The sequence below is a fragment of the Schistocerca serialis genome, chromosome 2 (genome assembly GCF_023864345.2).
Source record: "Schistocerca serialis cubense isolate TAMUIC-IGC-003099 chromosome 2, iqSchSeri2.2, whole genome shotgun sequence".
In the NCBI taxonomy this organism is placed as follows: Eukaryota; Metazoa; Arthropoda; class Insecta; order Orthoptera; family Acrididae; genus Schistocerca; species Schistocerca serialis.
The window spans coordinates 538002968-538024554 of NC_064639.1; the positions used below are offsets into that span (position 1 = coordinate 538002968).

At 46.6% G+C, this 21587-nt stretch overlaps 1 protein-coding gene and 1 non-coding gene across 2 annotated transcripts in view; both read left to right on the forward strand.

Annotated features, from left to right (window-relative positions):
• Window positions 1-231: 231 nt before the first annotated feature.
• LOC126455627 (uncharacterized) overlaps window positions 232-21587 on the forward strand; it is a 49612-nt gene continuing 28256 nt past the window's right edge. The window contains exon 1 of the mRNA XM_050091392.1: window positions 232-300. Within this exon, the coding sequence (XP_049947349.1) occupies window positions 250-300 (51 nt within the window). The 5' untranslated portion in view covers window positions 232-249. The remainder of the gene's footprint in view (window positions 301-21587) is intronic.
• Trnas-gga (transfer RNA serine (anticodon GGA)) lies at window positions 3232-3313 on the forward strand. The gene is given in 2 exon segments: window positions 3232-3269; window positions 3279-3313. It is a non-coding gene; the product is annotated as a tRNA-Ser (tRNA).

Sequence of the window (21587 nt, forward strand, 5' to 3'; positions counted from 1 at the left end):
CCTTACACAAGCAGAGTGAGTGAGGAAAACCTCGTTTTTTTCGGACCTTTTTGACTGCCGAGACGGAGAAGTCGTGATAGCGGGATGACAGATTGTGCCCTGGCAGGCGTTCGTGCGGGGCAGCAGGGCTGTGATCAGCTAATGGTGGCGGCGTGGGTGGGGCGCCGCACGCTAGGGCGTGGCCGGCGGAGCGCGGAGCGGGCGCGCCAAGCGCAGCCAGTGAGTGCCGAGTGCGAGCGCAGTGCCAGCATGTCCGGCGCCGCCTGCTCCGTCCCGGCGTGCGCGCAGACCGGCTCGCAGGTAAACAGCGCTGCGCGCCCCGCCGACACGGCCACTGCTAACGTACACACACCGACGAGGGTGCTGCATCACCCCCATTCGTTGTGCAGGTGTGTTGCTGTTGTGACTGTTCCTGTACCGATCGGAGGGTCACCCTTGGCGTTGCTTGTAAACATACACCTAGTGGGCTGAGGCGAGACTGGGAATTTGGATTGAGGAGGGAGGAGTGCTGACTGCACGCACACTGTGCCAGGGTGGCGTACTGTTTAGCGCATCTGCCTGGAGAGCAGGAGACCTGGATTCGAATCCTAGCCGTGGTACAAATTTTCAATCGTCGCTTCAATGCGCATACATACATCATAGATGTTTGAGACGTGGAAAGGGCTCTGGAACCATGTAGTTTCATTTGTTTAATAGTCCGCCCCCGGTAGCTGAGTGGTCAGCGCGACAGAATGTCAATCCTAAGGGCCCGGGTTCGATTCCCGGCTGGGTCGGAGATTTTCTCCGCTCAGGGACTGTGTGTTGTGTTGTCGTAGTCATCATCATTTCATCCCCATCGACGCGCAAGTCGCCGAAGTGGCGTCAAGTAGAAAGACTTGCGCCCTGCGAACGGTCTACCCGACGGGAGGCCCTCGTCACACGACATTTTTTATTTGTTTAATACACAGTTACCATGAGCGCTAGTACGGACAGAACGCCGGACTCGAATGGACTGCAGCATTTCAGTTGACGGTAAAGCACCAGTACGGACGCATCAGAGACGCTTGTGGAACAGTAGAGTGAAAGTGCATCATGCCTCGAGGGACAGTCTCATTAACGATCGGGTCAACATCACTACGTTACGTGCAGGTTTGTCAAACAGTGAAGTTGCTCGACGTCTGCGATAGAGTCATAGTAATGTCGTGTGGACATGCAATCGGTGTGAGCACTTACACCTCGAGGGCTGTACATAGTCGACAGGTGCAAAAAAATGGTTCAAATGGCTCTGAGCACTATGGGACTTAACATCTGTGGTCATCAGTCCCCTAGAACTTAGAACTACTTAAACCTAACTAACCTAAGGACATCACACACATCCATGCCCGAGGCAGGATTCGAACCTGCGACCGTAGCAGTCGCGCGGTTCCGGACTGAGCGCCTAGAACCGCTAGACCGTGGCGGCCGGCGACAGGTACACAGGATTATCGATATCAACCGACATTTGAGTCAAAGAAACTGTGGGCTATGTGCTGCAGAACTCATTTTGGTGTTCGAAGAGGCTGCAGGACGTCATGAGTCGTATCAAACTGTTAGGAGAACATTGTGTGACATAAATCTCCATTACAGACGGGCATAGCTGTCGTCACATTGTACACCACAATACCATGGACTCCGTTACAGATGTGAAAGAAACCGTGCAGAATAGACGCCCCAGGATTGGTTCAAAAATGGCTCTGAGCACTATGCGACTTAACTTCTGAGGTCATAAGTCGCCTAGAACTAACCTAAGGACATCACACACATCCAAGCCCGAGGCAGGATTCGAACCTGCGACCGTAGCGCCAGGATTGGTGTCAGGGGTTGTTTACAGACGAAAATAGTATCTGTTTGCACTCTGAAAACAGCAGATAAGATGTCTGAAGAAAACCCTGTAATACCGATCGCCTTGAACACTGTTTCCCACAGGTCCAATAAGATGGCGGTGGGATGATATTCTGGGATGGCATTACATGGGACCACTGCACACTGTCGTTGTTGTTGAGAGCAGTCTCACTTCTCTAGTTGAAACGGACTGTATTCGACTACGTACTCTGCGCCACTTAAGCATTATCGCCATTGAAGAGTGGGGCAGTTTGGACCAGGGCTGGATTGATAATATCACTGATCGTGCGCCACGATACATCTGAGATGGGGGCGTTCCACCACGTATTGACGTTCCTCAGGTGTGCCGCGAAAAAAAAAAATGGGAATCCGACGACTTTGTCGTTATAATTTTTTTTAAATTACTTAATTATTTTTTTCATTTTTTGGTGATCTGGTTACAATGGAAATGCCGCAGAGCCAAGTTTTGTTTTTCGTGCCACGAATTTCCAGATAAAGGGGTAATGCAAAATTTTTGTTGGTGCGTGTAGCTATAAGTTCTGAACTTCCAGGCTTGGACGGATACCAAGCGCCTCGTTTCAGTCGCTGCCGTCGTCATTTCGTGCTGGGCCCGTAGCGCAGCAACGCTCTGCGTGCGCGACAGGTCGGGCCACTTCGCTACCTCGCGCTGACTGTTCTTGTAGCCCAGAGCGCGAATCTTTCGATTGCTGTTGTGGGCAGTTTTTTCATAGAACTCTCGCGCCGATTTCTTGAAGTGCTCGCGGAGAAGCGGCGTCTCGGCCATTTCGTGAGTTGTGTTAATATACATTAAAAGGCACGGTTGTGTATTGTCTCCAGCATCCCTATTTTCCATTCTGCAGTGTTGCCCCATACAGCGGCCGCATATTCCACATTTTTAAAAAAAAAACTTGAGCCGTAGATAAAATCGAAGAGAAGACGTGGAGTATAAGAGAGGGTAAAGTTCACATAGTCTTTCGAATGCCTTTCCTCTGACCTGGAGAAAGTATTGGCGCCGCGGCAGTTTGCTGTCCAACGTGACGCCAAGATGTTCGGCTGAAAGGGACCATTCGACGGATTCTCCACGCACCATTTGTTTTTTGTAAGCCTTTGAGCACCACCTTCTGAGTAACTACGATATTATACGTTTTTGAGGCTTTATATGAGTGTTGCCATTTCCTAGCTCACTCTGCGCAGTTATCAGTTGAAGTCGTCGGCGCATCATGTCTGCACGTGAACACTGCGATGTCGTTAGTGTATAAGGCAAGCTGCACCCGCTCGGTCTGAGGCAGGTCCGCCGTGTAGAACGCTTACAACCGCGGGCCGAGAACAGAGCCCTGGGAAACACTTCGTGATGACACGGTGAGTGGGCCGGCCGGAGTGGCCGAGCGGTTAAAGGCGCTAGTCTGGAACCGCACGATCGCTACGGTCGCAGGTTCGAATCCTGCCTCGGGCATGGATGTGTGATGTCCTTAGGTTAGTTAGGTTTAAGTAGTTCTAAGTTCTAGGGGACTTATGACCACAGCAGTTGAGTCCCATAGTGCTCAGAGCCATTTGAACCATTTGAACACGGTGAGTGGAGACGCCGACCACGGGCGTCACGTGGAATCTTTCTCCTTATAGGTAACTCTGTAAGAACTTGACGTCTGACACGGGTGTCCCCTGTACACTTAAACTGTGTAGATTAATCTTGTGAAATCGCATTGCCGACATTGCTGTCGCGAGGCTTGCTTCTTCAATATGTTGGTTTGACAGATCAGTGTTGTGCCTAAATACTGAACGTTTGCATCCCCCTTTAATGACAAAGTGAACCGTATCCCCCGCCGCTGAAAGAGCTAACTAGGTTACAAGACCAGGTGCTTTATTTTCCATTCTCCTAGTCTTGAGGCGACCAGCCAGACGCTGAGAGATTTTATAGTCTATTTGACCATTGCATTAGCGTTTTATTTATTTTTTTATTTCCACAATATTTTTTATTCTGATTTACATCTAACTTACTTCCGTCTGACATTAATTTCAACGTTATTTCAGCTTCCTGGTTTACATAAAGGCGAAACCAAACGCAATTGAAATTAATATCTGTGACTGTTTCCTGATGAAGCTGTAGTGTACGTGAAAGTGTCCCTGAGTGACTGTAGGAAGATCAGGATGCATTAGACTTAATTTCTACTTGATGTCAAGAATGGTAGCCTACTCTAAATGTATGAAAATGAAAGTTAATCATGGTTAGGAAAAACAATCCCCCAGTGTTCGAAACATTATTAGTGACGTATTGCTTGACGCAGTCAGGCTGATTAAATATCTACACGTAACGTTGCAAAAGGATATGAAATGGAACGAGCTCGTGATGTCGGCAGTAGGGAAGGTAGTGGTCGTGTTCGGTTTATTGGAGAATTCTATGAAAGTCTAACTCATATACAAAGTAAGAGAGACTGCGTGTAGAAGACTAGTGCGAGCCATTCTTGAGTACAGCTGGAGTGTTTGGCATCACCATCAAGTCGGATTAAATGAAGACATCGAAGCAATTCAGAGGCTTGATTTTACGAATTACAATTACTTTTTTGATTAATGTACTAACACATTTACCGATTTATGCTGCATCTTATGCCGCAGCAAGACAATACACGAATAAAACTAATTGAAAAAAGCGGAATCAATTGTCTGATCAGTCTGCCACTGTCCGCTTCAAACACAAGTTTTCAAACCATATAGCAGAAGTGTCAACGTTCCTTGCACCTTGCAACTGTTTTTGAAAAAGTTCACTTTGTTCTTCTCCAGAAATCTGAAATATCCTCTGCAATAGATTCGTGGGAAAGAGTATCAGAAAGTATTTTCTTTTGCGTTCTAGTACTAATTCTGGTATGCAAGGCACAAAGTGTCAATGTATATGTAAGGCACGCTCTAGCAGTTGCAGTCCGATACACAATTAAAGTATCACTGCGGAAAGTATTCTGCCTGTAGATTTTGGATTTAAAACGTACCGTAATACACTAGTCGTCATGTGGGCGAACGAGACGACATATACTGCCTCACGAAAAACGAAACACCTAAAAAGAGATGAGGAAAAGAAATGAAACAGCACTGGTTGAAAAAGTATGTGATACTACTTCAGGGATTAAAAAATCGAATCAAATTTACAAAGAACTTGTCAGTTGTGCCCACTAATTCAGTATGACGCTACACACCCTCTGGCATGGATGCATGCACTGATTCCGTTTGGAAGGGGATTATATAAACGTTTTAACTTATCATGAGGCAAAGCGGCCCACAGTTGTTGAAACTGGTATTTGATATCCTGGGTGATTACACTGGGACAGAGTTGACGTCCATTGACATACCGTTGTGCCGTCAGAGTGCCCTCAGTCACTACTAGCCGTACCTGAAGTAACTGCCGATTGGTCTCCACAACATTACGCCAGCAGCAACAGCGATGTGGTCCTCACGTTGGAAGAATGGGACCTCTCCGCAGGTCGCCGTGGTACTCGCCGACGGTTGCTCTGGGGCAGGGGACAAACAGCGAGACCATCGGTCCCATCAGACTAGAGAAAGATGGGGAAGGAAATCGGCCTTGCCCTTTCAGAGGAACCATCCGGGCATTTGCCTGAAGCGATTTAGGGAAATCACGGAAAATATAAATTAGGATGACAGGACAGGGGTTTGAACCGTCATCCTCCCGAATGCGAGTCCATTGTGCTAAACACTACTGGTTGTGTCAACCGTGGTAGTGTAGAACTACGATTCACTGTTGACCACAATGCGGTGCCATTCGTCAGCAGTCCATGACTCCCTGTTACGGAACCACTCGAACTGCAGCCGTTCGTGTTGTGCAACTAACGACAGCCTAGTCATGGGACAGTAATTCCCTAGTCCGGCTGCTCCTAGTTGCAGGGAGCCAACTACCTGTTCTCGGTTGGCAGGCACATATGTGAAGGGGCTAGGACGTGATTTGTGCACCATACGGTGAGCTTCCTTTGTGGTAACCTAATGTGATGGAGCGGAAACTTGGCAAGTAGGCCAACCCTCATGTTCCCAAGCAGTTCAACATCGGGCCATTGTCACAGCCAATTCCCCCACAAATTTGGTTATTGCACCATTCGACCAGCTGGTTAAATGGAGATCTGCAATGAGGCCTCTTTCAAACTCTGGCAGATGCTGATAACGCTGTCTCACACAAGTATGCAGTGTCTCCTTGTCCTTAACAGTGATCACTAAACACCTGACGCTACTCAAGCCGCTTACGTACACACATCCAAAAGAAGTTTTGCATTACCTCGGTTCGGGGATTTCCGGAACCTGTACATAGAACTGGAATAGAGATCAACATAAACATCATTTCTGTCCTTTTTATTGCTCATGAAAACCATACATTGCATGTTGTACCACCATATAGCGAGGCCTTCAGAGATGGTGCTCCAGATTTCTGTACATACCGGTACCTCTAATACCCAGTAGCACGTCCTCTTGCATTGACGCATGCCTGTATTCGTTGTCACATACTATCCACAAGTTCATCAAGACACTGTTGGTCCAGATTGTCCCACTCCTGAACAGCGATTCGGCGTAGATCCCTCAGAGTGGTTGGTGGGTCACGTTCTCTAAAACAGCCGTTTTGAATCTATACCAGGCATGTTCGATAGGGTTCATGTCTGGAGAACATGTTGGCCACACTAGCCGAGCAATGTGGTTATCTTGAAGGACGTCATTTACAAGATATGCACGATGGGGACGCGAACTGTCGTCCATGAAGACGAATGCCTCGCCAATATGCTGCCGATATGGTTGCATTACCGGTCGGAGGATGGCATTCGCGTATCGTACAGCAGTTGCGGCGCCTTCCATTACCACCAACGGCGTACGTCGGCCTCACATAATGTTACCCCAAAACAGCAGGGAAACTCTATCTTGCTGCACTCACTGTACAGTGTGTCTAAGACGTTCAGCCTGACCGGGTTGTCTCCAAACACGTCTCCGACGATTGTCTGGTCGATGGCACATGCGACACTCATTGGTGAAGAGAACATGATGCCAATCCTGAGCAGCCCATTCGGCTTGTGGTTGGACCCACCTGTATCGCACTGCATGGTGTCGTGGCTTAAAAGATGGACCTCGCCATGGACCTTGGAAGTGAAGTTGCGCATCATGCAGCCTATTGCGCACAGGTTTACTCGCACACGACGACCTGTGGCTGCACGAAATGCATGATTCAACATGGTGGCGTTGCTGTCGAGGTTCTTCCGAGCCATAATCCGTAGGTAGCGGTCATCCACTGCAGTAGTAGCCCTTGGCCGGCCTGAGCGAGGCATGTCATCGACAGTTCCTGGCTAAAATGGTTCAAATGGCTCTGAGCACTATGGGACTTAACAGCTGTGGTCATCAGTCCCCTAGAACTTAGAACTACTTAAACCTAACTAACCTAAGGACATCACACACATCCATGCCCGAGGCAGGATTCGAACCTGCGACCGTAGCAGTCGCGCGGTTCCGGACTGCGGGCCTAGAACCGCGCGACCACCGCGGCTGGCCGACAGTTCCTGTCTCTCTGTATGTCCTCCATGTCCGAACAACATCGCTTTGGTTCACTCCGAGATGCCTGGACACTTCCTTTGTTGAGAGCCCTTCCTGGCATACAGGAACAATCCGAACGCGATCGAACCGCGGTCTTGACCGTCTAGACATGGTTGAACTACAGACAACACGAGCCGTGTACCTCCTTCCTGGTGGAATGACTGGAACTGATCGGTTGTCGGGCCCCCTCCGTCTAATAGGCGCTGCTCATGCATAATTGTTTATATCTTTGGACGGGTTTAGTGACATCTCTGAAAAGTGAAAGGGACTGTGTCTGTGATACAATAACCACAGTCAACGTCTGTCTTCAGGAGTTCTGGGAACTGAGGTGATGCAACAGTTTTTTTGATGTGTGTATAACCTACCAGGCCTGGCAGCAGCACTAAACATGAACAACACTGATGCACCCTAGTGGCCATTTTTCCGTCACAAAGAATTTCAATATAATTATATAATCATTTATATACCCGCCTGTGATGTGTACGGGTACGAAGTTACATCGGCATCCGATCACGTCTTCTGAGTGCTTCACTTTTTTCATGCACTGTAGTTTCAAAAGAAAGTCGTACTAAGTTACATTTTTACGCAAAAATGAGGCATTTGAATGAACGCACGAAGTGATTTTTCAGAAGATGTGCATTCATACACTTTACACTGCGAATGAATGTCATCACTGTATGCGAGGAGTATTGTCAAAGGAAACTACCCGTCAGTGTTCAACTGTTATGTATTAGCATATATACGTGTAGCGTGTGGGCAGTTACAAGAATACTGGGGTGTCCGCTCATGATTACAATTTCCTCTCCCTATTTCTCGAGCGTAGAGACGACGGTGCTTCCGAGCTGACCATGTCCCCAGTTCGCTTTGCCGGGTAACTGGAGATCCGCGTGGAAGAGAGACATGACGGCTACATTCGCACTGCCTCCGCAAGTGCATCGTCAGCATCTGCATGCTCAAATCTTTTTATTTGCATATGTGGATATCAAAAGTATGTAAACCATTTTAAGCAGTTTGGAACCGTCGGTGTCCAGATGAAAGGATTGCCCTCGGGCTAGGTCTAAGTCTACGTCGTCTGTTCAAGTTGCACCTCGTAATTTACATGCTACAGACTAAGAACTTACAGGGTGATCAGCATCACATTTTAAGCTGTCATATTGTTGATACGTTTCATAAGTCACAACGTTCGGACGTAATTAAAGAAACTGATTATGTGATACTTTCTAAGCAACCTATCCTCAGAATTTGAAAGCCAAATGAAGCCGTATAGTAAGTTTCCGCCCCATATTGCTAATTTATTAATGTATGTCAATTCACCATACGGTTGAATCACTTTAACGTGATACACTTCTCTGTGTAATAGGCGTTTCCTTGTGTACTCGTATTATACACATAGGAACCGTTGATAGATTCTCTGATTTTATGCTGTACTGATGTTATTAATGATATATAAACAGGAGTCAGCTTTATATAAGAGGCGATCAAAAAGCTTCCGCTCGAAGGCCATGCAGTCCAGAATTGGTACGCCAATGAGGCAAAATCGACCGACATACCAGGTTGAAGATACCAGTTTGGTAAAACACCGTGTCCCGCTGTGTGACGAAGTCCGTGTGCCTGCTGAACATCCTTGTCCGACAGCAATTGTCGACCCTTCATGGCCCTTTTAAAGGGACCGAAGGCGTGATAATCGCGTGGGAAGAGATCAGGGCTATTGGACGGATGCTCCAGCGTCTCCCGCTTGAGTTGGCGTAAATTCTGCGTTAAGGCATTTACGATATGTGGACGTGCGTAACCATGAAGCAGCAGCGCCTCATGTCGCACACCATTCCAAAAGGATGGTTTTTGATAGGCATGCCGCCCTATACACATTATTCGCTCCCCGATGGATGTCAATCGGTGTTTGTCATTCGGCAGCCAAGAAAAGAATAACATTACGTTGGCCCTGTTTGGGCGCATCAGATAATAACCTCGCCATAGTTCACGTTTCCGCATTTATCGCAAGCTCGTCTGGAAGATACGAAAGCCACTCTAATCCCTTGCGTACCCGCACGGCAGTCGCGCTACTTCACATATACGCTGCAACAACGCCCTGGAACGGAAACTTTTTGATCGCCTCTTTTAGTAGCTCTCAGTGTTACGACGAGGGAATATGATACTGCAAAGGAAACGGAAATGACTAAGACGTAATGGAGCTGTTGATACGACGAAAACAGGATACACGTGTAAAAGTTGTGAAAAACTTCGAAGTGTATATGTGTGTGTCTTTGAGGGGGGGGGGGGGGGGGCATTCAAGGACGAGATTATCAGCGATCAAGCGAAAATTAGTCGAAACTAATGTTGTTATACGAAGAAAATGCGATTTAAGAAGTAAGAAGAACTCTGGGATAAAATCGCAGTGTCTCTCTTCCAGTCTCACTCACGATCACATGCAAACTCACAATATCTGACATACTGGAAGACAGTGTTAAAACACAAGGAGGACAGCATGAACACTAAAAAAATTATCAGGAATATATGGCTGGCTGATCACTTACAATAAATACTTACGAGCCAGACACCTTGATACCAAATTAAAAACGTCACCATAAAATTTAGGGAACAAGCCGGACATTTCACAGCACCATAAAATACGTACCACATTCGTGTCATTATCAGCTGAAATAGAGGACAAATCAATCAACAAATGATATGCTATCCTCTTGTCAGGATTCAAAATAGAGTCTACTAAAATGTGATGCACAGTGATCTGTACACCACGACCACCATACACTGTAGGGTCTCTCGCTGGATCAAGAAGCTGTGCCTCAGGAGGTTGTGTTCCATTCGAAGGTGAGAGTGAAGGACTTCATCCTCTCTGCGTGGCTGGAAGGAGGTACGCCTTGGCCGAGTTGTGGACTTTACGAGACGCTGTTTATTGTCTGTCACTTTCGGCCTGTCTTCTTCTCGTCTAAGTATCTCTTTGTGCCTCAACAAGGAGATGGCAGCATGCAAGGGGATGGCACACTGGACGCACTGAAGATCGCCACAAACCTGCTTTGCTGCTATTCCGTCGTTACTTTCTCCTTGAAGGGCGTGCCGCCGCTTTCGTCCTTGCAGTGTCAACCACCCATATATCCTTTCCAGGACACTGCGCATTGAAGCTAATGTAGCGGCTGCCTGACCCAAACCGTCAGTAATAGCGACTTAAATCAGTAATTATATTTATTATTATCAATCACATCATTATTATAGCGGGCATCTCCATATACACCAGTAGATATCTGCGTCGGTGCAGACCTCTATAACTGAATCAAAATAACGAAGTGACAGCTACTTGTTTACAGGACAATGTATGCTAACCACTACCTCATTGCTGAGTCAATATGAACCATTTCAGAACGCTGCACAGAGTACCGCAACGAGGACAAATCTGCTTTTGCTGAACGTAACCTCATAAACAAACATACGATTATATTTGAAAAAACGAAAATTTTATCCCATGCATATACCTGACATCAAAGAAGCCATTGAGATCAGAAGGTGTAGCAACAGTTGTAACCGGGACAGTAACCATGCCCTTAGTGGTGCATGGAAACGGGCGCTTGATTGTGAAAGACAACAGAGAAATCAGCTGAGTAGTCCCCCATTTAACGAAATCAGCTTTGGTATCAGTGTTCTTCAGTCATGGACACCGACATAATCTCCAGAACCATACGGAAGTTACGTGACATCGTGACGTCTCCATTACATAATTCGACTAAATCAAGTACCTAAATGTTTACTGAAATCTCTTGGCGATGGCGACGGAGGAAGTCATCGAAAGCTCGAAACTGAATTCAAATCTGAAGCGGCAAGAGCTCCGTGAAGCATTTATTCAAGAATGTCGCCAAGAAAAATTAATTTGTCAAATATTTTCTTGCTCTGACGACTCATTTCAACAATACTGATTTATAATTTTTGTTTATGAACTGTAAATTTATACGCTACGTCAAAGTTAAAAATTCTTCAATCCATCTCTTCATAAAAAGGAAACGGTTAGTTATCGCCACCGACACAGCAGTTTAGTGGAGAGACTCCAAAGGACGTGCAAGATCAGATGATGGGAGTGAGTGGTGATTGGATTAGTGGTTCTAAAATTAACATCAACAAAATAAAAACAAGCATAATGGAGAGTATTCAAGTTCAATCAGGTACAGCTGAGAAAACTAGATTGGCAAATGAGCAATCAAAGTAGACTACTGGCCATTAAAATTTCTACACCAAGAAGAAATGCAAATGATAAACGGGTATTCATTGGACAAATATATTATACTAGAACTGACATGTGATTACATTTTCATGCAATTTGGGTGCATAGATCCTGAGAAATCAGTACCATGAACAAATACCTCTGGCCGTAATAACGGCCTTGATACGCCTGGGCATTGAGTCAAACAGAGCTTGGATGGCGTGTACAGGTACAGCTGCCCATGCAGCTTCAACACGATACCACAGTTCATCAAGAGTAGTGACTGGCATGTTGCTCGACCACCATTGACCAGACGTTTTGAATTGGTGAGAGACCTGGAGAATGTGCTGTCCAGGGCAGCAGTCGAACATTTTCTGTATCCAAAAAGGCCAGTACAGGACCTGCAACATGCGGTCGTGTATTATCCTGCTGAAATGTAGGGTTTCGCAGGGATCAAATGAAGGGTAGAGCCACGGGTCCTAACACATCTGAAATGTAACGTCCACTGTTCAAAGTGCCGTCAATGCGAACGAGAGGTGACCGAGACATGTAACCAATGGTACCCCATACCACGACGCCGGGTGATACGCCAGTAGGACGATGACGAATACACGCTTCCAATGTGCGTTCACCGCTATGACGACAAACACGGATGCGACCATCATGATGCTGTAAACAGAACCTGGATTCATCCGAAAACATGACGTTTTGCCATTCGTGCACTCAGGTTCGTCGTTGAGTACACCATCTCAGGCGCTCCTGTCTGTGATGCAGCGTGAACGGTAACCGCAGCCATGGTCTCCGAGCTGATAGTTCATGCTGCCGCAAACGTCATCGAACTGGTCGTGCAGATGGTTCTTGTCTTGGAAACGTCCCGATCTGTTGACTCAGGGATCGAGACGTAGCTGCACGATCCGTTACAGCCATGCGGATAAAATGCCTGTCATCTCGACTGATAGTGATACGAGGCCGTTGGGATCCAGCACGGCGTTCCGTATTACCCTCCTGAACCCACCGATTCCATATTCTGCTAACAGTCATTGGATCTCGGCCAACGCGAGCAGCAATGTCGCGATACGATAAACCGCAATCACGATAGGCTACAATCCGACCTTTATCAAAGTCGGAAACGTGATGGTACGCATTTCTCCTCCTTACACGAGGCATCACAACAACGTTTCACCAGGCAACGCCGGTCAACTGCTGTTTGTGTATGAGAAATCGTTTGGAAAGTTTCCTCTTGTCAGCACGTTGTAGGTGTCGCCACCGGCGCCAACCTTGTGTGAATGCTCTGAAAAGATAATCATTTGCATATCACAGCATCTTCTTCCTGTCGGTTAAATTTCGCGTCTGTAGCACGTCATCTTCGTGGTGTATCAATGTTAATGGCCAGTAGTACAGTAGATCAGTCCTCTTTTTGGTATTCAGACAGCAAAACATTGAGGACGATAGAATTAGAGAAGATATGAAGTAAAGCCTGGCAACAGTAGGAAGTCGTTTGTGGAAAAAGGAAATATTTTAACATCCATACTAAATTTAAATGTCATGACCTCTTTTCCGAAGGTAATTGTCTGCAGTGTGGGCTTGTATGGAAGTCAAACGCCACGCTGAACATTAGATGAATAGGTCGGGAAACAAATGAAGAGATAGGGGAGAGCGCTGTACTTTAGAACATGTCGCAGATTTTCGCCTCTAGTCAGTTCTGTAATAGAAGTTAAAATATTTTTTATTAAATGATGGCATTAACTTTTTATTTACTTCAGTCTTTTTCGGAAATTCCAAAAATATACTCTGGTGCACCGGGGGCCGTAGATGACAAGGTGAACGACGGCTGCGGAGATACGTGCGAGCGAACAGGCGTGCAACTGTAGAGCAACTGATCGTCCAGACAAATCGAGGGACTATCAACAGCGTCTCCTCAACGAGCGTTCCGCGCACATAGCTGTGTACGAGCCTCCGCAGCTGGCGCCTGGTTCATGCAGCCATACTGACTGCTGTTCATCGTCTACGAAGACTGGAAACTGCACGCCAGTGCCGCAGCTGGACGTTCACTCAGTGGTGACTGGTGGCGTTTCCAGATGAATCAGACAGATGGCTGTTTGCGTGTACAGCCCTGCAACAATCATCTACGTGATTACTCTGCTATTCACAATAAAGTACCTGGCAGAGGGTTCAATGAACCAACTTTACGCTGTCTCTCTACCGTTCCACTCTTGAACGGCAAGCGGGAAAAACGAGCACTTCAATTTTTCTGTGCCAGCACTGATTTCTCTTATTTTATCGTGATGATCATTTCTCCCTATGTAGGTGTATGCCAAAAGAATGTTTTCGCAATCGGAGGAGAAAACTGGTGATTGAAATTTCATGAGAAGATCCTGTCGTAACGAAAAACGCCTTTGTTTTAATGATTGCCACTCCAATTCATATATCATGTCTGCGGCACTATCTCCCCTATTTCGCGATAATACAAAACGAGCTGCCCTTCTTTGTACTTTTTCGATGTCATCCGTCAGTCCCACCTGATGCGGATCCCACACACGCACAGCAATACTCCAGAATAGGGCGGACAAGCCTGGTGTAAGCAGTCTCTTTAGTAGACCTGTTGCACCTTGTAGGTGTTCTGCCAATGAATCGCAGTCTTCTGCCCACAATATTATCTATGTGATCGTTCCAATTTAGGTTATTGTAATTGTAATCCCTAAGTATTTAGTTGAATTTACATCCTTCAGATTTGTGTGACTTATCGCGTAATCGAAATTTAGCTGATTTCTTTTAGTACTCATGTGAATAACTTCACACTTTTCTTTATTCAGGGTCAACTGCCACTTTTCGCACCATACAGGTATCTTATCTAAATCATTTTGCAATTAGTTTTTGTCATCTGACGACTTTACAAGACGGTAAATGACAGCATCATCTGCAAACAGTCTAAGACGGCCACTGAGATTGTCTCCCATGTCGTTAATATAGATCAGGAACTATAGAGGGCCTATAACACTTCCTTGGGGAACTCCGGATATTACTTCTGTTTCACTCGATGACTTTCCGTCTATTACTACGAACTGTGACCTTTATGACAGGAAATCACGAATCCAGTCGCAGAACTGAGGCACGCAATTTGGTTACAAGACGCTTGCGAGGAACGGCGTCGAAAGCCTTTTGGATATCTAAAAATATGGAATCAATTTGACATCCCCTGTCGATAGCTCTCATTACTTCATGAACATAAAGTGCTATTTGTGTTTCACAAGAACGATATTTTCTAAAACCGTGCTGACTATGTGTCAAAAATCGTTTTCTTCGAGGTACTTCATAATGTTCGAATACAGTATATGTTCCAAAACCATACAGCAAATCGACGTTAGCGGTATACTCCTGTAATTGAGAGGATTACTCCTACTTCCCTTTTTGGGTATTGGTGTGACTTGAGCAATTTTCCAGTCTTTAGGTACGGATCTTCCTGTGAGGAAGTGGTTGTATATAATTGCTAAATATGAAGCTATTGTGTCAACATACTCTGAGAGAAACCTAATTGGTGTACAATCTGGACCGGAGGGTCGAAGATGGGGGACGGAGCGTTATGGTCTGGGGAATGTTTTCGTGGCATTCGCTGGGTGATTTCGTCATTCTGAAAGGCACAATGAAGCAGCACAAGTATCCTTCTATTCTTGGGTATCATGCCCAACTCTACATGTAGTTTGTTTTTTCCTCAGCAAGATGGAATCTACCGGTAGGGCAACGCAACCTTGTCAAACAGCTCGCAGTGTACGTGTTGGTTCCAAGAGCACCAGGATGAGTTTACCGTAATTCCGTGGCTACCAAATTCCCGGATTTAAGTCCAGTCGACAATCTGTGGAATCACCTCGATCGGGCTGTTCGTGACATCTATCCTCGACCGAGAGCGCAGCTGACCACGGCACTGGGGTCGGCACCTTTCAGAACCTCATTGACTCTCTTCCTGCAAGCCCTCGCTGCGAAAGGTGGTTACTGGGGCTTTTGGCAGGTCGTCACATTATGTGCCTGGACCGTGTATAATCAGAATGAGCCTACTCAGTACACTTCCTTGTGAATATCCTGTAAATTCCAAGTGACTAAATGGGCCAAAGAGACAAGGAAAGTGAAGCCCCCAGATGGAGAGGAGGAAACGAATTGAAACTTTATCGGTTGAGAGCCTATATGGTATTATTTTCCTGACTACACAGTCAGTCAAATTTATAACGAACTTGGTAGTATGAGCCCACTTATCAGTATAAGTTTGAACCATGCCTGTCCTGCATGCATGCACTGATTCGGTTGGTCTCCTGAGAGAAGCTTCCCCACAACTGTTTGCAACTGGTCGTTAATATCCTGTATACTAGCACTGGGACAGAGTTTTCCGAACCGGTGCCATCTGTTCTGTCGGGGACAGATCTGAGTATCTTGCTGGCTACAGCAGTGTCTCATCGTCACACAGACAGTTCATAGAGACACATTCCATGTGTTGCCGAGCATTGCCCTGTTGAAAAATGGTACCACGATACTGTCGAATGAGAAATACCAAGTGAGGACGCAGGGAGTCCTTGAAGTGCCGTTATGCTATCAGCGCTTGCTCAATAACTAACTACCAGCCGTGACCTGACGTCATACACGATAACACCTCACGCCATGACACCAGGAGTAACACGTCTGTACCTCCGCAAGACACTGGAAGAATACCCAGGATGGGGTTATACACGCTGACAATGGTCATCCGAGGCAGTGAAGAATCGCGATTCATCGCTGAACACAATGTGACGCTGTCCATGCTTCCCAGGCTTGGTACCACACCAAATGCAAACATTTGCGTTATGGTGCATGGGGAGGTAATTCCCTTGTCCGGCTGCTTTTAGTCTCTAACCAATGGTGGAGGATCACAGACAATGTTGCAGGAAGTCAATTACTTATTCTCGGATGGCAGCCACAAATATGAAGAGGTTACGATGTTATTAGTGCACAGTACAGCGATCTTCCATTGTGATGGTCACACTTTGTCTGCTGACTTTCAGTACAGAGAAATACGTAGCATCTCCGTGTTCCTCACAGTGATCACTCAACATGTGATGTTGTTCACGTCCCTTATATACCATATCAGGTCCGATAGCAGCACTAAAAATGAACAGCATTAATACTCTCTGGTGGCCGTTCTATATGTCACACAGAATTGCTGCTCTAATTACATTGCCGGAAAAAATTAGTTCATCTGAAAAAACGACGTCTATTTAGATCCGATGACGTCATACGCCACCTTGTGTATAGTGGGCGAACTGGTAATGGTTTCAGCGTGGACAACCAACAGGTAGTGTAGTGGCATAGCTACCAGAGCGCCATCTGTATCTACTCTTTAATAGGTAATGCTCACAGCCAGGAGGCCCAGTGTGGTGCAAACGTGCCTCAGACATGCATTCGTGCTTCCTATAACCAACTGAGCGAGTTTGAAAGGGGTCAGATTGCGGACTTCCAAGTGGCGGGGTGCTCGTTTCGGAGATTTGCCACACGAATTGGACGTGCTGCTTCAGTTGTGGAGCGATGCTGGTATCAGCCGTCACGTGAACATTCCCACGCCAGTAGACGAGATTCTGGAAGTCCACGCAGCACAGGCGCCGGCCACGATCGTCGTATTGTAAGGGCAGCAGTGGCAGGTCGTACAGCTACGACAGCACAGGTAAGAGGACTTGCGAGCCCAGACGGGTAAACACGAACTGTTGCGAACCGGTTATTAGCAGTGGGACTATGAGCATGCACACCATAGCTCATCTTCCACTCACGCCACAGCACTGACGTGCATGGCTTGACTGGTGCTGTCAGAGGATCACTTGGAAGGTGGAACGGCGCACCTTGGCCTTCAGCGATGGAAGTAGATTCTGTCTGTATATAAGTGGTGGTTGTTTGCGCGTAGAATATAGTCCTACTGAGCACTGTCCCATAGAGAGCATTCGCCCAAAGCACATTGCCCCCCACCTCAGAACTTACGGTCTCGGATGCGATTAGCCACAACTATCATTCACGTTTGGTGTTTCTGGAGGGAACGCTAAACAACTCTCGGTAAGTACAGAATTTTGTTGGACTCTCACTCTTGCCGTTCTTGAAACAGGAAGGAGATGTGTTGTTCCAACAGGATAATGTTCGCCCACACACTAACCATTAAACTCAATAATATGTTCTTTAATACATGCAGGAACTTCCCTGGCCAACATGATCTCCAGACTTGTCTCCAAGCGAGCACGTGTGGAATATGATCGGGCGAGCAGTGTCTCGCGGGACTTGTCAACCAACAGCTCTTAAGAACTACGTGAAAATGTCGAGCAGGCGTAAAATAACGTATGTCAGGACAGTATTCGTCATCTGTACGAACGACTAGATGCCAGAGTCAGAGGCTGCATTGCCATCCGTGGAAGCTACACCACGTACTAATGTGCGTGTTTCGCCATGTGTCGGTACAAGGTACCTCAGAACCGCTGGTGTTCTTCACTTGTAAATATAATCATGTCATGTATTCCATGTGGACTATTGCAACAATATTTCTTGGCCGAATTGGAAACCTCTAAAGGGTGTACTTTTTTTTTTCGGCAATGTATTTACATGCCCGCCGATGGATTGTACATGTACGGAGTTATACTGACAGTGGATCTTGTCTTCTGGGATCATAACTTTTTTATGTCAGGCAGTGTAATTTCCAAAATTCACGTGTTCTGTAACCGCATGACGTTGAATTTAATTCATTACCTTTAGATGTTGGGCTAACTGAGATAGACACGAAGCATCATACACACATCAAAAAAAGTTTTACATGCACACATCAAAAAAAGGTTTCCATCACCCCGGTTCCCAGAACTCCTGAAGATAGACGTTTACTATGGATACTGTATCACAGACTCAGTCCCTTTGACTATTAAGAGATGACAGTAATCACGCCAAAGATGTAAATAACCATGCATGAGCAGAGCGTATTAGACTGAGGGGATCCGACAGCCGATCAGTTCCAGTCATTCCATCAGGAATTTACGTACACGGCTCGTGTTGTCTGTAGTTCAACCATGCCTAGACTGTAAATACCGCGGTTCGATCGCTTCCGAATTGTTACTTTGTGCCAGGAAAGGCCCTCAACAAGGAAAGTGTCCAGGCGTCTCGGAGTGAACCAAAGCGATGAAGTTCGGACATGGTGGAGATACAGAGAGACTGAAACTGTCGATGACATGCCTCGCTCAGCCCGCCAAGGGCTACTAGCTACTACTGCAGTGAATGATCGCTACCTACGGCTTATGGCTCGGAGGAACCCTGACAGCAACGCCAACATGTTGAATAATGCTTTTAGTGCAGCCACAGGACGTCGTGTTACGACTCAAACTGTGCGCAATAGGCTGCATGATGCGCAACTTCACTTCCGATGTCCATGGCGATGTACATCTTTGCAACCACGACACCATGCAGCGCGGTACAGATGGGCCCAACAATATGCCGAATGGACCGTCCAAGATTGGAATCACGTTCTCTTCACCAATAAGTGTCGCATATGCCTTCAACCAGACAATCGTCGGAGATGTGTTCGGAGGCAACTCGGTGAGGCTGTCGCCTTAGACACACTGCCCAGCGCGTGCAGCAAGGTGGACGTTCCGTGCTGTTTTGGGGTGGCATTCTGTGAGGGTGACGTACGCCGCTGGTGGTCGTGGAAGGCGCCGTAACTGCTGTACGATACGTGAAAGCTACCTTTCGACCTATAGTGCCACCATATCGGCAGCATATTGGCGAGGCATTCGTCTTCATGGACGACAGTTCGCGCCCTCATCGCGTACATCTTGCGATTGACGTCCTTCAGGATAACGACATCGCTCGACTATAGTGGCCAGCATGTTCTGCAGACATGAACCCTAACGAACATGCCTGGGATAGATTGAAAAGGGCTGTTTATGGACGACGTGACCCACCAACCAATCTGAGGGATCTACGCCGAATCGCCGTTCAGGAGTGGGACAATCTGGACCAACATTGCCTTGATGAACTTGCGGATAGTATGCCACGACGAATACAGGCATGCATCAAATGGTTCAAATGGCTCTGAGCACTATGTGACTTAACATCTGTGGTCATCAGTCCCCTAGAACTTAGAACTACTTAAACCTAACTAACCTAAGGACATCACACACATCCATGCCCGAGGCAAGATTCGACCTGCGACCGTAGCAGTCGCGCGGTTCCGGACTGCGCGCCTAGAACCGCTAGACCACCGCGGCCGGCAGGCATGCATCAATGCAAGAGGACGTGTTATTGAGATTAGAGGTACCGGCGTGTGCAGCAATCTGGACCACCACCTCTGAAGGTCTCGCTGTATGGTGGCACAACATGCAGTGTATGGTTTTCATCAACAATAAAAAGGGCGGAAATGATGTTTATGTTGATCTCTATTCCAATTTTCTGTGGACATTCCGGAACTCTCGGAACGGAGGTGAAGTAAAACTTTTTTTGATGTGTGTATTTCCATGGTAAAGTAACGAAGGGAAGAAAGAGTGGTGTGGCATTGTTGGCTGGATGAATCGGAGTGACAGTTTCACCTGTCTAGTCGCAACATCCCATTTCTTCGCGGGGTGTGGAGCTGTGTGTTAACTGTACTTGTTGAGTATAGGTGACTATTATAGGCGTGTGCATTGTGTTGTGCCATGTTCGTGTTCTGTGTTGATGAGGGAATGCAGAGACTTAATCGAGGTGCCTGTTTTCTCTGGATAGCACCTAGGGGGTGCTGAACTTAAGGTAAAGATTAGATGAACGCATGTCCGCACTCTAGCGATCAGGAAATTTTTCACCACCACCTCTCGTCCCTCACCGCCCACTTACTGGCGGTGAACGTCTCTTACGCTACCAGAATTCGAGCCAGGCTACGTGCGAATGGAGTGCCACCGCACATGCGTGAGCATTAGCGACCTCCGCTTACGGAGGCGGGTTTAACGAAGGTATAAATTTTGACATCGTAGTCTTGGAGAGCAGCGACCTGATGCTATATTTAAGTTAACATGAACAGTCGAGATCGCAATAATATTTCTTTATTAACCGGTTTCGCCTGATGTACAAGCCACCTTCAGAATTTTTGGCCCTGCGAAGGTAGGAACAGTAAAGTTACAAACTGTGCTATTACATATGGCCTTAAAATAAGATACATAAAAGCTATAGTATAAAATTAGAGACAGTTCTATTGTATATGGAGTTAAAAAATAGAGAAAGGTTATGCCATGAAAACGTCCACACAGAGCTGCCGCTCTGTCACTATGGCACCTTGACAACAGCAAATGCTCTTGCAGTTGATGTCTCATCATACTTGGTCTCAATAATAACGCTGGAAAGTACTAACAAGGGAACCTCCCCATCGCACCCCCCTCAGATTTAGTTATAAGTTGGCACAGTGGATAGGCCTTGAAAAACCGAAAACAGATCAATTGAGAAAACAGGAAGAAGTTGTGTGGAACTGTGAAAAAATAAGTAAAATATACAAACTGAGTAGTTCATGGGAAGATAGGCAACGTCAAGGACACTCCAAAGGCAGGAGCGCCGTGGTCTCGTGGTAACGTGAGCAGCTGTGGAATGAAACGTCCTTGGTTCAAATCTTCCATCGTGTGAAAAGTTTAATTTTTTATTTTCAGTTTATGTGACAAACTCTTATGTTTTCATCACTTTTTTGGGAGTGATTATCACATCCACAAGAAAACCTAAATCGGGCAAGGTAGAAGAGTCTTTTTACACCTTCGCCAAGTGTACAAGTTAGGTGGGTCGACAACATATTCCTGTCATGTGACGCACATGCCGTCACCAGTGTCGTATAGAATATATCAGATGTGTTTTCCTGTGGAGGAATCGGTTGACCTATGACCTTGCGATCAAATGTTTTCGGTTCCAATTGGAGAGGCACGTCCTTTCGTCTACTAATCGCACGGTTTTGCGGTGCGGTCGCAAAACACAG